Consider the following 14,852-nt stretch of genomic DNA (forward strand, 5'->3'; position numbering starts at 1 on the left):
CTGGGGAGATGGTCAGAGTTGGAGGTGGCTGGTGTTGGACTGGTCCCCGGGTCTCTGTCCTTACTGTACGGATGGAGATGTGGGTCCAAGGGGTGTGCAGAAGGCCACAACACTTGTCCCGTCCCGTCCCGTCCAGTGCGCTCCTCCCGCTGGCTGGCTGTGCAGTTTCTCAGCGTGCTCCAGTAATGGTCGGCCCGCAGTAAGACCCGAAGGGTCAGATGGCCAGTGTATTGGAACCAGACGGTGTTGAAACTCTCACGGGGAGTTGTTACCCTGTGTTCTCATATTCATCAGGCCTCTTCTTCCACATGCTCATGTCTCAGTGTGGCATCTAAACGTGGCTCGTGATTGTTTTCTGGGCCGGCTTTTGTGTGGTGGGTCACAGCTGCTCGTGTGAAGGAGCTGACTTGGAGTAAGGGGGTGGGCACGGCGGTGACTCGATGCTGTGGCGGGCAGTGTCCTCGTGCAGGCCTGTCCATTTGCAGATCTGCTGACTTGCCATGTGGGTCCTACCCAATTTAGGGCCCATCTAGGAGCAGTTAGTACCTCCTCCGCTGGCATGGCAGGTCCACGAAGGAGAGATTTCATGCCTCTCGTCCTCTGCTTGTCCTCAGTACCTGGAATAGCGCTGTCACTGGAGCAGGGCTCAGAAGTGTTTACTGCATGAACATATCGTACGCCCAGCACTGTGTTGAGCTGTTCCTTCTCATTTGATTTACGTGGAAGGATATGATACATGATCCAGCAGAAACGTGCAGAAATAATATGCTAATACTGCTGAACGTTAATGTCGATTTTCAGCATTATAAGAAGTCTTAGAGTGGTCGGGAAGGGCCCTTGGAGGAAATGGAATAGCTGGGTAAGAGTGAAAGTTAAGATGAGCATTTGAAATTGAGCACGTGCTATAAAGGGCCCCATCAGTCCAGGTATCCGAAGTTTAGTGTAAATCGAACGAAGCCGTGCGCTGCCCGTGGGGGCATAGTATATGTTGTCACAGCTTTTCTGGGGGATGATTCAGTAAGATTCATCAAAGAGTAAAACAGTTCTTCTGAGAGTTTAAGGAGCTGCTTAAGGATTTAAACATGTTTCTAGTGGAAATAACTTGAACGTCCACCAGGAAGAAATGGACTGGAATCAGCTTGATAAATAAGTCAAGATATATTCATGCCAGAGAATATTACTCATCCATAAATATAATACTATGGAAATAAGTATTCACATGAGATTTTCACAATATAAGTGAAAAAAGAATACCAAACAATTTTGTTTAAAAATATATATACGTATATAAACGTAAAAAGGCTTAGAAAGACTTGGACCAAATTATTACAGTAATTCTCGTTAGTGAGACTTTACATTTTATACTTTACATTTCTGATTTTTTAGAAACTACATTTTCTGATGTTTTCCTATCGAATATTTTGCTTGTGTGGTAAAGATGTAATCTAGCACTTTCACAGGTCCTCCCCAGGCAGCGGGGCCAGGACTTGGTAGCTGGTGCTTAAAGAAAACCCGTGATGGCATCCTTGCCCTGGAACTGTGCCAGTGGCATCTGTCACTCAGTGGGACAGAGAGACTGTTCTCTGACATCTTAGTCCACGTTGGGCCTTTCTCCTACGGCTCTAACCTTGGGCCCTCTCCATTTTTATCCTTTACCATAAAGGAAAAAAGAAAAAAGTAATGTTACTCAAACATTTAGATATTTCGCCAGATGACTTTGACATAAGAGAGCTGGTTCCCACTGGACTGGTCGGCTGTTTGTACTGATTAGCTAATTAGCCTAAGAAAGGTGATGGTCCTGGTTTTACTGGGACCAACAGGAGTCTCGGAGAACTCTTCACAGCCTGGGCACCTGTCCCATGCCCCAGGTGGTGGCATCCAGCAGTCGCTGCACGTGCTCTTACAGGTCCTCATCAGTGGAACTTGGCCTAGTAGATCAGAGCAGCTGCGGGAGCTCTGTGCGTCTGTTCACACTGTAGCACTCGGGACTCTGCGAGCTTTTTTTGGTGAAGGCTCCTCTCAGGAGCCAAGAGGGTCAAGAGGGGCTGTTTGGGGGTGACGATCTTTACACCGTTCTTGGGGATTCAGCCTTGCATCTTGAGTCTCTGGTTTCCTTTTACTCTACAGGAGCAAAAGAAGAAGGATGATGTGATTGGTGGTAAGAAGCCATTCCGACCGGAGGCCTCAGGCTCAAGCCGGGATTCCCTAATGTCTCAGTCCCATGCGCCGCACAGCCTTCACCCCCAGAAGTCTCATTTGCCTGCCTCCCACGGCCCACAGATGCATGGACACCCAAGGGATAACTACAGTCACCCCAACAAGAGACACTTTAGTAATGCAGGTAGGTCATGAAGCGGAGCTGTTAAAAACAGTGACGAGAAGAATCATTTTATTCTCCAAAGACGGCAGCTGGGCCTTTGCGCTTTATTCTCTGCCATCACTTCATTGTCTTCTTTTTCCCGAATGAGATGAAGCATGAAACAAACATCCAAAAGGATGTTCTCTCGACTTTGAGAAGAACATAGGCCCCATAAACAAACAAAAGGCAAGTGATAGACTGAGGGAAATAGTTTACGTTATACCTGACAGTTAAATGGTTAAAACTGTTAATATCCTTGTAAGTTGATAAAAGGATAACCAAATGGAAAAACGAGCAAAGGTTAGGAATAGAGAATTCATGCAGAAGACGAAATACAAATGGCCAATACAATAAGATAACATCGTTACTAGGGAAATGTAAATTAAAGCAACAAGTTAACCATTTTTTTTTACCAATTCAGATCAGCGAAAAGTAAAATGTGATATACACATAAATTGCTGAGTGTGAATTGTGGTAGTTCTTCCAGAAAATAATCTGAAATATCTAGATATGTAGGCTCTTTTTCTGGGAGTCAATCTGTAGAAATAAAAACATCCTCATATGTACATGTATAAGGATGCTGTTGTAGCCTTATAATGGCAAAAAGGTGGAAATAACCTGAATGTCCATTAACAGGAGAAGGGTCAGATGACTAATAAGACATTTGTACTCTATATTATTATAAGTTAAAAAGAATGAATTGGGTTTATAGTTGTAAAAAATTGGAGGGGGAAAAATAGTAGCAACAACAAAATCTGTATGTAAATTTATTGAGGTGAAATTCACATAACATAAACTTAACCATTTTAAGTGACCAGTACAGTGGCATTTAGTGCATTCTCAGTGTTTTCAGCCACCACTTTACCTAGTTCCAAAACTCTTCCGTTACCCCAAATGGAGATCCCGTATCTGTTCAGCAGTTTCTCCTGGTTCCCTCCTGCCCTCAGCCCCACGGCCACTGGTCTGTTCCCTGTCTCCCTGGGTTTGTGGATTCTGGACGCTGCTTGTAAATGGAGTCGTGCAGCATATGTCTGACTGCTTTCACCGGGCGTGGTGTTCTCAAGTTCATCCACGTTGTAACATGTGCCAGTACCTCATTCCTCTTTGTGGCTGAGTAACATTCCATTGGATGGACATACACCACCGTTGGTTTATCCGTTTATCGGTTGATGGACATTTGGGTTGTTTCTCCTCTTTGGATGTTGTGAATAGTACTGCTGTGAAATTTTGTGTGCAAGTGTTGGCGTACCTGTTTTCAGGTCTTATAGGTATATACCTAAGAGTGGACTTGCTGGGTCACATGGTAATTTTATGTTTAACATATAGAGGAACCACCACACTTTTCCAGAGTATGTATTTGAATAACGTATCTGTATAAACATACAGAAAGCTGTGGCAACATACACACGATAGCAGTTACGTAAGGATGGTAGGAGTGGAGCGGGGAGATGGAGGAAGTGAATAGTTTCTCCATCCGTCACTTCCCTGGGTTGCAGTGAGCATGAATTGCCTTTAAAGACAAAAGTAATAAGAAGGGGAAAGAACCTCGTGGAGTGAAAGCCGCAGAGTCACCCTGCCCTTTCCGAGGTGTCCTGCTCCTGGGGCTCCCCTCCTTCCGCCCCTGACTTTGCTTTGGCTGCTCCTCGATGTCCAAACAGGTTCTTTTTCGGTTCCCTGCCCTTTCTTATTGTCCTTGGCGGTGTAATTCTTTCTGCAAGCTGCTCGAAACTCCTTGGAAGCCCAGTGCCATGTCTTCTAATCTTGAAAATCTAAATAGTTCAAAGTCAGTCGATCCTAATTTTATCGAGGAGAGAAAAGGTAATGGCTGTAGAAGATGGTTGGGAACTATTTCCATGTGCTCAGATCTGCTCGTATTAGTTAGGCTGATTTTTTTTCCTGGGATTAGATTGGTTTCGTGTTATTCGTGTGATGTCACCGATTTTATATTCTGATCCTTTGAAAGAATTCTTACTAAGCTATAACTGTAGTCTTTTATTTAAATGCTGGATTCCTCAGCCATCTCCTTAGTAGCTCAGTACTTCTAACCAGTGACCTACTTCATAGAGGGTTTGAGAAGAAAGAGAACCACTGTTTGCTTTCTCTGGAAATAAATGACTTGGCTTAAATATTAAGCATCTGTACCACAGACATTGACACCCAGTGTGAAATCTTACTCTGTTTGCTTTTAAGCCGTTTTCATGACCTTTCACTTTGTGAAGGTGTCTCTTTGTTGTTCATTCTTAGATTGAAGAGCCGCCTGGCCTGATCTACCTTGGATCAGCAATGAATTTAAGCCACTGGTTGACTGTACATTATTTGAAGGGTATAAATTTCTAAGCTGCATAGTGTCCTTGATACTGCTATTTTTGGTCTCTGTAGAAAAATGCTGGAAGACCGACAAAATGAGTAGAGAAGCATTTATTTGATGACATATCTTTGGTCTCAGCATAGCTGTAGGTAGATCATATTTCCCACATGAGGCCACATAGCTCCTGCTGGTTAAGTCTCTGTGTAAGTTTCTAAGGCTGCCTGTAACAGAGCACCGCAAACTGGCTGGCTTAAAACAACTGAAATTTATTTTCTCACAATACTGGAGGCCAGAAGTGTGAAATCAGTGTGCCAGCAGGGTTCGTTCCTTCCGGAAGATCTGAGGGAGAGTCAAATCGTGCCATGCCTCTCTCCTGGCTGATAGTGGCTGCCAGCGATCTTCTGTGATCCCTGACGTGCGGCTGATCCCTGCCTCCACCTCTGCATGCCTTCCTCCATGTGTCTGCCTCAGATTTCTGCCAAAAGGATGTATCTGTCATTGGATTTAGGGCCTGACCTGAATTAAGATAATCTCATCTTGAAATCATCTGCAAAGACCCTATTTCCAAGTAAAGTCATAATCACACTCACAGATTCTGAGTGGACATATACTTGGGGGCACAGTTAAACTCACTCTAGCCTCCATTCCTGAATATGTGTGTTTTCAGTACCTTTTCCGTATTTAAATACGTGTGCTTCTCTTGAGGGGGAAATTGGGGGTTACAGAGGCTAAAACAAATTCCTCTTTGGCCCCTGTCCTTGAGAGTTAGAACACTGACTCAGATCCAGAGTGCGAGGAATCACTTTTTGTAAGAGCAGGTCCTTTTATTTTTTTTTTTTTGGTATGGGCAAAGGAAGAATAGCGGAATCAGTAAGTATAGTCGAGAATGGTTTACAGAGACTAGGCTTACGGTGCCAGCAGGTAAACTTCAGACATGTAAACAGAGGATATTACCTTGCAGTCGTGAAATTCAGCAATGCTGTTTTCTGAATATTTGGTTTTTTTTTGAGTGAAACCTCATTTTAATGGTCTGCCCCAGGTGAGAAAAGTAAGCAGGTAGAAAATAAAAAGCAATAGTTCTTAAGATTTCAGAAGGAGGAAAAGGTGGTGGATTTTCTTTCGCCTTAAAATGTGGGGGAAAGAATGTTACTGGTCTGTTAACCAGCAGCAAAAAGGCCAAAAAGGAGGAACTTTAATGTCTCTCTGAAACACGTCAGCCTTTCAGTTTAAACTTCAGTAGAAGTGAACTTGAGCCACTCCTTGCAACCATGAGACCGTTCTGTCTTCCCCTGCAGATCGAGGAGACTGGCAGAGGGAAAGAAAGTTCAACTATGGCAGTGGCAACAGCAACCCGTCATGGGGCAGTGACAGGCACCATCAGTATGAGCAGCACTGGTACAAGGACCACCATTATGGGGACAGGCGACACATGGACAGCCACCGTTCTGGGAGCTACCGACCCAACAACCTGTCTAGAAAGAGACCCTACGACCAGTACAGCAGTGACCGAGACCACCGGGGACATAGAGATTACTATGACAGGTATGCAGACGGCCCTGGGGCACTAGGAGCTCACCTTTGCCAAGAGCTTTTCTGTTCATTGGGGGATAGACAAGCGACATGTTAATGTACCTGTCAGAGGCAATGAGCATCTCATCATGTGCCCAGGCACGGTCCCGAGTCTGACCCAGCGTTTATGCCATCGAGGCATCTTTGGGGCGTTGGGAGGAATCACAAGGTGGGCAGCTGACACTGTCCTGATCAGTGGTTGAAAGTAGAGACTTTGGAGTGTTTCCTGTGGACTGAGGATGAAGGGAGGCTGCTGATCCTTGCTCTGGGCTCTGAAGCGTCAGCTCAGCAGAGAGCAGTGGCATCCTGGGCCCAGGGCAAGGATGGGCGCCCGGAAGATCAACGGTGGACGGTTGGGAGGCCTTGAGTGCCAGGTCATAGGTTTTATTCTCTGGGTCAGAGGACGTCATCTCCAGTTTTCTGTCTTCCTCTGAAGAAAGCAAGAGAAGAGGTAGCCATAAAAGAGCCAGCAGCCAAAAGTACTAAGCTGTGTGCTGGGCTCTCAGCCACGCTGGGCAGCAGGGACCCTGAGATGATACCAGCCCAGGGTCCTTCCTTCTTGGACCTGTGAGTTCATCATTTCTATGAAATTTGGAACTTTTTTTACCATTATTTCTTCAAGTATTTTTTTCTGCCCCCACCCCAATACTTTCATCTCCTTTGGAGGTGCTGATTATACTTGCTTGAGTTTGTCTCAGCTCATCGATACTGTTTATTTTTTTAAATTGTGTTTTCTCTCTGCTTCCTTTAGATAGTTTCTATTGCTGTGTCTTCACTGTTCACTAGTAATTTCTTTTACAATGTCTAACCTGCCTTGAGGTCCACTGGTATATTTTATTTTTCATACATTGTAGTTTTACTTATAGAAGTTGTATTTGGGCCTTTAAAAAAAACATTCTTTCATGTCTGTTTCCTTTCAAAATTTGGAATACAGTTTTAAAATAGTTTTTATGTCCTTGTCTGATAATTCTGTCATTTGGGTCAATTTTAGTTAATTAATTTATTTCCTTATCATGATCTTATACCTAGTCATTCTTTTCATTCCTAGTAATTTTTTACTAGATACCTGTTGAGTGGTGAATATTTTTGATTCTTATAAATATTCTGGAGCTTTATCATGAGACACTCAGGTTACTTGGAATGTTTCATTCTTTCAGGTCTTGCTGTTAAGATTTGGGAGGCGGAACTGGACGGAGCCTTGCTCAGACAGGGGCTAATTATTCTCCACTACCCAGGCCAGCGTCCCCACTGTCCTCTCTCAACACAAACCCCCGCAGGGCTTGAGGTGTTCGGTATGGCTGGTGAGCTGGGCCCTGCGTGAGCACAGGGCACTTGGACCTCTGATCTTCCAGGCGGATCTTTCCCTGGCCTTGGATGGTCCCCTCAGTAGGCACCCCGATCAGTGCTCACTGACCACTCAAGGGGGACTCCTGCAGACCGCCACCTGCTTTCTGTGCACACAACTCTCTCTTTCACTCCAGCCTGCGAACTCCAGCTCCCTTGGTTCTATGTCCGCCCCAGACTCTTCGGCTCCGGAAGGGCGCTGGGCTCCTCCTGGCTTCCCCGCCCCATGCCGAGGCCTGGAAGCTGTGTTAAGGCAGTGAGCAGGGCAGTTAAAAGGCTCATCTCATTAGTTTCCCATCTCTCAGGAGTCACTCCTCTTTGTTGTCACATCTGACATGATGTCTTGAAAACCATCATTGTATACATTTTTGTGTCTTTCTAGTTGTTTCAGGAGGAAGGTAAATCTAGTCCTTGTTACTCCATCTTGACTGGAACTCGAAGTTACCATCCATCTTTCTGTCCCCTAAGGTGAAATTCACATAGCATAAATGAATGACTTTTAAAAAGAACAGTTCAGGGACAGTTAGCACATTCCCAGTGTTGTGCAACCAACACCTGGTCCAGTCCCAGAACACTGCGATCACCCCGGAGGACACCCTGCAACCGTTAAAAGTCCCAGAACACTGCTGCGATCACCCCGGAGGACACCCTGCAACCGTTAAGCAATCACCGTATTCTGCCCTCTTCAGCTCCTGACACTCACCAGTCCGTATCCTGCTTCTGTGTGTTTACTTATTCCGGATATTTTGCATAACTAGAATCATACAAGCTGGGGCCTTTTGTGACTGGCTCACCGTCGCACGTATGTGCCACTTCTCATTTAGCCAGTCCCTGCTAACGGACGTTTGCGCCGTCCTGCCTTTGGTTGTGGTGATCGGTGCTGCCGTGAACCAGTGGTGGGGTTGTCAGTCACACCGTAGTTCTGCGTTGACGCTTTTAGGAACCACCTACCTCCCGCCTGCAGAGGCCGAACCATTTTGCATCCCCAGCAGCAGTGGTGAGAGCTGCAGTTTGCCCACTCCTTTGCCAGTACTGATCTGCTGGCTTTATTTTATTATTTTTTTTAACACAGCTGGCCTAGGAGGTGCGAAGAGGTATCTCACTGTGGTTTTGATTGGCACTTCCCTGATGGCTGGTGGTGGTGAGCATCTCGTGTCCTTAGCGGCCACGTGTGCACCATCTTGGGAGAGATGTTTGTTCAAGTCCTCCGCCCATTTTTGAATTGCGTTGTTGATCTTTTCGTCATTGACTTGTATCAGTTCTTTTGGTAGAAGTTAAACATTTTAATGTTCTTCACATTGAGTCAAGCTTAAAAATAATTAACCCTTTACTTATTGTCAAATATTAGGCTGATTGTGGTTTTTGCTGTTACTCATAACTTAACAGAATGCTCTCTGTGGCTCTTTTTCTCCTGGGCTGGGTCAAGGAATATGAAAATGTTTGCAGGTCGTGCCGGTTTTCCTGAAGGGAGTATGAGTGTACAAAGCCGCCAGTGATTCAAGTGTGTACTTGCTTCATTGCAGACTTGATGAGGCTTATGTCATTTCATAGGATGTGGCTTTGCCAATAAGTGTAAAACAGCCCTTTGTTATTACCTTTGTTTTCCGGATTCCTGGTAATGTGAGCATTTCCCGTGAGTCCTTTGGAAGTGTCCTTGACTCCGAGGAAGAGCAGTGGACGGTGGCGGAGGGGATAGGGTCTGGCTCTGGTCTTCCAGCTCACCCTCGCGTCTCTGTTTCAGGCACCATCACGACTCCAAGCGGAGGAGAGCGGATGAGTTTAGGCCTCAGAACTACCACCAGCAGGATTTCCGGCGAATGTCTGACCACCGCCCCCCGATGGGCTATCATGGCCAGGGACCCTCAGACCATTACCGCACCTTCCACACAGACAAACTGGGGGAGTACAAACAGCCCCTGCCGCCCCTGCACCCCGCAGTCTCAGATCCTCGTTCACCCCCTTCTCAGAAGTCTCCCCATGACTCCAAGTCTCCCCTGGATCATAGGTCTCCTTTGGAGAGATCGCTAGAACAGAAAAACAACCCAGATTATAACTGGAATGTTCGGAAAACATAAAGGACGGCTCGGGAGAAGGGGAGCGCAAGAGTCCTTAGCACCGGATGTTTTTGGTCTGACCCACGGGAGCCAGTTACCTAGACCAGTAAGTGGAGTTTCTGGACACGCTGCTGCTGCCAGCTCGCCGGCCGAGGGGCGTTTCAGGGAGCGGGGGGCTTTGGTCCGGTCACCACTCCTGCACTCTGGCGCCCCCGCTCGTTCCAGCCTGGTTTCAGCCTCCCACTTTGACGGGTGCTAGGAGGAAGAGGTGACTTTTATGTACCAGTGTCACAGGCTGTGCTTCCCGGGTGAAGGAAGAAGGGATCTTAGGGTCGGGAGTGTCTTGTCGCCAGGGTCCGTGCACCCGGGACCTTGGTGCGGTGGTCAGGGAGGGGACGCGCGTGCGAAGGCTGCTGGGACCTGCTGGACAGTGTGTGACTCGGGTCGCTGTGAAGTGACGATGCTGCTGTCGGGGAGTGGGGCTTGGGGACGAGCGGGTGGGGTCTCGCATCATAGGACTCGAGGGGGAGCAGGTACACCCCTCAGATGCGTTCTTGGGAGAAATGATACGCGTGGGCCTCATTGTGTGACACCTGTGGTGCAGGGGTGGGGGGACAGGGCGACGACCCCACAGTGGGCCCCTCCCCACCAAACACTAATTCCTCCCATGCTGTCTGTAGCTGTCAGAGTTTTGGTCTCCTGGGCGGGCCACCTTTGCCCCCTGGGTCCACGAGCTGACTTTCAAGTACTGTGACAGGCAGCATGGAGTCAGTGGGTCTGACTTGGTTGGAAGGGGGCCGAAGGCGGGGGCAGGGTAGGGGCAGGGTGGGCGCAGGGCGGCTGAGAAAGCGGAATCCCTGGCAGATTTCCGATTCCTGGGATGAGAAGTGCGAGTCCAAGGCCGGGAGAGGACGGAAGGTGGAGGCGTGCGTGTTGTCAGCGTGTTGCTGGCACGCACGGGACAGGGCGCGCGTGCAGGGGCGGCCAGGGCCCCAGGCGGGCGTTTGGTCGTGCTGGTGGGGGGGCGGGGTTCAGTGTTGTGCCAGGTCAGCATTTCAGTTCCCATTTCACAGCTTGAAGTAGATGACACAGAGTCACACATGTCCTCACACTCGGGTGGGGGGTGGTAGACAGAGGGAGATAAGCTAGTTACCTGTGGTGAGCAGGTTTCCATTGTCGGTTAGAGATCATTAGAACTGAGCTCATTTTTTTTAGAATGAGATCAAGTCAAAGGATAAACCCCAAGTTAAAATTTTTTCCTCGATAGGAAGTGTCCAGGGACAGGGACTGAGCTGCAGACGGCGAGTCGTTCTAGAGTTGAGCTGAGTCGGGACTGGGAGGCAAGGTGGTTGTGTCAGTTAAGCAGACTGCTTTCATTTCACTGAGTCCGGGCCTTCGTTTCATTCATTTTAAACCAAGCTCGCCAGTATTGTTAGCGGATCCAGAGGCCCTTCTAGACGGAGGCAGAATAACTGACTCGAAGCACAGTATGCCTGTAAGTGTCCAGGCTTGGAGCTGGCGAAAACCCTTCCGTTGGGCACACACGACATTACTTTCCCTGAACTGACCTGTGGGGACTTAATATCACTGACTTGCTGGTACCCTGGGCCAACAGCATTGATGCCTTTACTCGGACTTTGTTGAGCTGCGTCACCCTGTGGACGTGTCACCTGCAGAAGCAATGTGGCCGTGGGTGGTTGCTCTCTGCCGCACCAAGCTCGAGGCTGGCCCGTGCAGAGTTCCAGAGGAGAGCCTGGGACCTCACAGCTCATGCTGGCGGCCTAGGGGACCCCTGCCTCATTTAGCTCCTCCTGGTGCTTGGGGCTCCTCACCCTAGGCTTACACCCACGGGCCTGCATGGGAGGCCTTGCCAGGTCATCCCTGGGGGCGTGCTGCGGGAGAAGTCATGCCTCTGCCTGGGCCACCACAGGTCCAGCTTCTTGCTGACAGTGCTGGCACTGCCCACGGCGAAGGGGAAGGCGCTTGGCTCGCCAGCTCCGTGAGCAGGGTGCGGTGGGCAGGGTACGAGCCGCCCCTCTCCTTCCCCTGTGGGGAGTCAGGTCACACCACGTCCCCGGCAGGCGTCACATTTCCTTTACGGCGCTTGGCTCGCCAGCTCCGTGAGCAGTCAGGGTGCGGTGGGCAGGGTACGAGCCGCCCCTCCCCTTCCCCTGTGGGGACTCAGGACACACCACGTCCCCGGCAGGCGTCACATTTCCTTTCGCTTCGAGGAGGCCCCGCGTTTCAAAAACCGTCAAGGTTTTTTGTTGTTGATAGAAGATGTGAATTATTCCCAAAGACCTCTCATCATGAGGAAAAAGGAACTTCCTTTTGTTTGCATTTGGGACTTAGAGTGCCATACAATGTAGCAAAAGGCAATATCAGCCAGATCAGTGTTAAATCGATTATAAAGTTGCAGTATCCCCATGAAAGCATCTGTTCTAGGTGTTGAGTATGTTTGAAGAGTGGGTTGGAGAAAGGAGGCACTTCCTCGTTGACTTAAGTCAGTATGAATACTGTAGTTTGCTTATATTAAAAACCGAGATTTGCACAGGTAGAAATTCTCTCACTGCGGATGGGAGAAGCTGCCCTCCCCCCCGCCCCCCGAATTTGTAAGGATGGTCTTCCACGGAGCCTAGCTTTGAAAGATTTAATCATTGGGCTGAGGAAGAGGGGAGTTAGCCTCACCTGAAACCTGAGCATAAACAAGGATTGACACGGTCTCTGTCCCCCCGGAAAAGGACACAGTGGACCCCAGGCTCACCGTCACGGTCCTTCAGAGCCGGGCCTGACGGCCCCTGGGCTCCCTCCCCTCGTAGTCATTCCCTGAGCCCTTCGTGGGAACCAGAACACTTCTGACATCGTGCTGCAGACTCGCTAGCTCTGTGTCTGCATCAGGACGTGCGGTGCAAATGCAGTTCAGTTAATCCACACACTGAAATCCTACAGACCAAAATCCACTCGTCAGCAGGGGCGGCGGCCCAGGGCCCAGCCCCCGTGCCTTCTGGCTTGTCTGGGGGCTGCCATGTCGGGTGAGGAGAGCCAGGCCGAGGGTCCAGGCTGCTTTAGTCCATCTGTGCCCGCCTCGTTTGGGGACAGGTGGTTTTTCTTTATTGTAAAATTGTGGACTTTTAAAACCTGTTGACTAAACAGTAATTAATTTATATTTGTGAAAAATGCCACTGTCTTAGTGATTTCTGATGTAAATAATGTTGTTTATATAGTATGTATTAAATTTTCCTACATTGTAAAACTGCTGTACTTTTGATTCTTGTATATTAAAAAGTGTTACTAAGGATTTTTAGAATTGGGCGAACACGTTGCATTGCGGTGGGGCTCGTGATCGGCCGCCGTGTCGTTCAGATGGTTTGACAGCTTGTGAAGTGGAGCCTTTTAAAGTTGCGTTTCTTCCCCTACTCAGCGCCAGTCGTGTGGGGTCCAGGACCTTACACCAGGGGCTTCTAAGGTGTTCCCAGAGGAGCCATTGCTGCGGTTTAACAGTCCCCTGACCGAGCAGCTTCAAGCCCCTGCACTGGATGGAGGTGACCTGGAGGAGCCGCTGCCCGCAGCTGAGCAGGGCTGCCCGTGGTTTCCCACGCCGGTGGGAGGACCTCGAGAGCCCCGCGAGGTGCCTCGAAGACCCGTGCGCATCCCCGCCAAGGTCCTGCGGCCCCCTCTGCCCATCGGAAATAAAAACACCGTGTCTGCCAGCCTGCAGCCTTGAGGGTAATTTAACAGTTGGGTCGTATATTCTTGAAGGGGGAAAAAGCATTTTATAATGGAAACACTGACCCAAATGTTAACTCTAGCAGTTTGGCAGGGGCAGGCGCAGCGCCTCGCAAGGCGCAGACAGAGGAAGCGCGGCTCGGCCTGCGGGCGGAGATCGTCTGGATAGGAGCTGGAGAAGGCGGCCAGCCCAAGGGGCTCTACTGATGCCTAAGCGACTGTGAAACCGTCCTGCAATCTCTGCGAAGCTCCTAATGCTCGATACCCAGTAAAGCCGAGTGTCCCGGAGGCCTGGCTGCAGGGGCCCGGCCCGGGCGTGAGGGCGAGCCTGCCGTTGCCACTGCACGTGCTGAAGTCAAAGACTCAGAAGAGTCAGTGGAGGCTTCTTCATGGGACAAACTCAGCAATCGTGTTGCAATTCACAAGTCAGCTGGAACGGCCCTGGGAAACTTTAAGAGCAAGTGTTGCAATAATCAGCTCGCTCTGGTTTACGATAGCACCGAGGCTGCTCAACTGTCCGCTGCCAAAACGCCTGCCTTTTACTGGAAGAAGCAGGCCCAGGTCCCCTTCCTCCTCCCTGGCGGGGCCTCACATGTCTGGCATCAAGGCAAGTCCTCAATTAATGCCAACAGAAAGGTCACTTATTGAAACACAAGGCTTTGCAGTTTGCCAGAGCAGTCTGGGCTCCAGGTTCCAACCTGTGGCTCTTAAAGGCATAGGACAAAGCCACAGAGGCTTTGACCAAAACCCCCGACCAGCCATCTTTATCCTGTAGGAACCTGGGCCCTGGCCGTGCCTGTCCCACTGCTGCTGGTGGACCCTACCCTAGGCTGAATGTCGGGATGTCCTGCATAGTTCTGTGGCTCTGTGACCTGGCTTTGTGTGGAAACATGGACAAGCCTGTGTCACCTCAAAGACAGAATAATACCCACTTCTTAGGGCCAGCTGCTCCGTGGAGGGTTCGCACATGATAATCTTTTCTTCCTGACTTGAGGGGATTGTGGTTTCAAAGCGCAGTCGTGGCCGACCTGTGCACAATTGGGGCCTGAAGGAGCTGGGTAGGAAGGTCATTGGGGCCTGAAGGAGCTGGGTAGGAAGGTCAGCGTGTTGTCTTCATTTGGTCTGGCCCTGTGCTTGGCTGGACCAGGGGCTTTGTCATTTGCAAACAAAGGAGGCAGCTTCTAGGATTAACGTTTTTAAGAGAGGTAGCACAGCAGAGGGCCACAGTGGGCCTCAGTCCTTGGCTAGGCTGGGCTCGTGTCGAGAGGGGACTGGCGGCCCTGGAGACTGGGCTTGTGGCATTGTGCCAGCACCCTTCACCGGAGCTAGAGAGACCATCAGAGCTGCTGTGTCAAGCCCAGCTCCCCGATGGGCCCAGGAAGAGGGCTGGCTCCAGGGGAGCACAAACCCCAAGGGGGTGGCCCAGCCTTCACTGGGACCGTCTGAGCTTGGGGACGAGAGACGAGCTCCTTCAAGGAGCTCGCAGTCTTAC

The 14,852-nt window shown here is 49.4% G+C and overlaps 1 protein-coding gene and 1 non-coding gene across 10 annotated transcripts in view; both read left to right on the forward strand.

Annotated features, from left to right (window-relative positions):
• Positions 1-11,714, forward strand: part of CHD2 (chromodomain helicase DNA binding protein 2) — a 106,543-nt gene extending 94,829 nt beyond the window's left edge. For 7 of the 9 annotated variants that reach the window (XM_025041218.1, XM_025041219.1, XM_015598720.2 and 4 more), the window contains 3 exons: positions 2,128-2,341; positions 5,963-6,209; positions 9,322-9,655. In XM_025041218.1, coding sequence (XP_024896986.1) covers positions 2,128-2,341; positions 5,963-6,209; positions 9,322-9,655 — 795 coding nt within the window. Of the gene's footprint in view, positions 1-2,127; positions 2,342-5,962; positions 6,210-9,321 lie in introns of those variants that run through there. The other 2 variants (XM_025041217.1, XM_025041221.1) reach the window with 2 other exon arrangements.
• On the forward strand, positions 1,446-1,573 carry LOC112472826. The gene has a single exon (XR_003043777.1). It is a non-coding gene; the product is annotated as a small nucleolar RNA SNORA30/SNORA37 family (small nucleolar RNA).
• Positions 11,715-14,852: the final 3,138 nt, after the last annotated feature.

Source organism: Pteropus alecto, unplaced genomic scaffold (assembly GCF_000325575.1).
Source record: "Pteropus alecto unplaced genomic scaffold, ASM32557v1 scaffold59, whole genome shotgun sequence".
In the NCBI taxonomy this organism is placed as follows: Eukaryota; Metazoa; Chordata; class Mammalia; order Chiroptera; family Pteropodidae; genus Pteropus; species Pteropus alecto.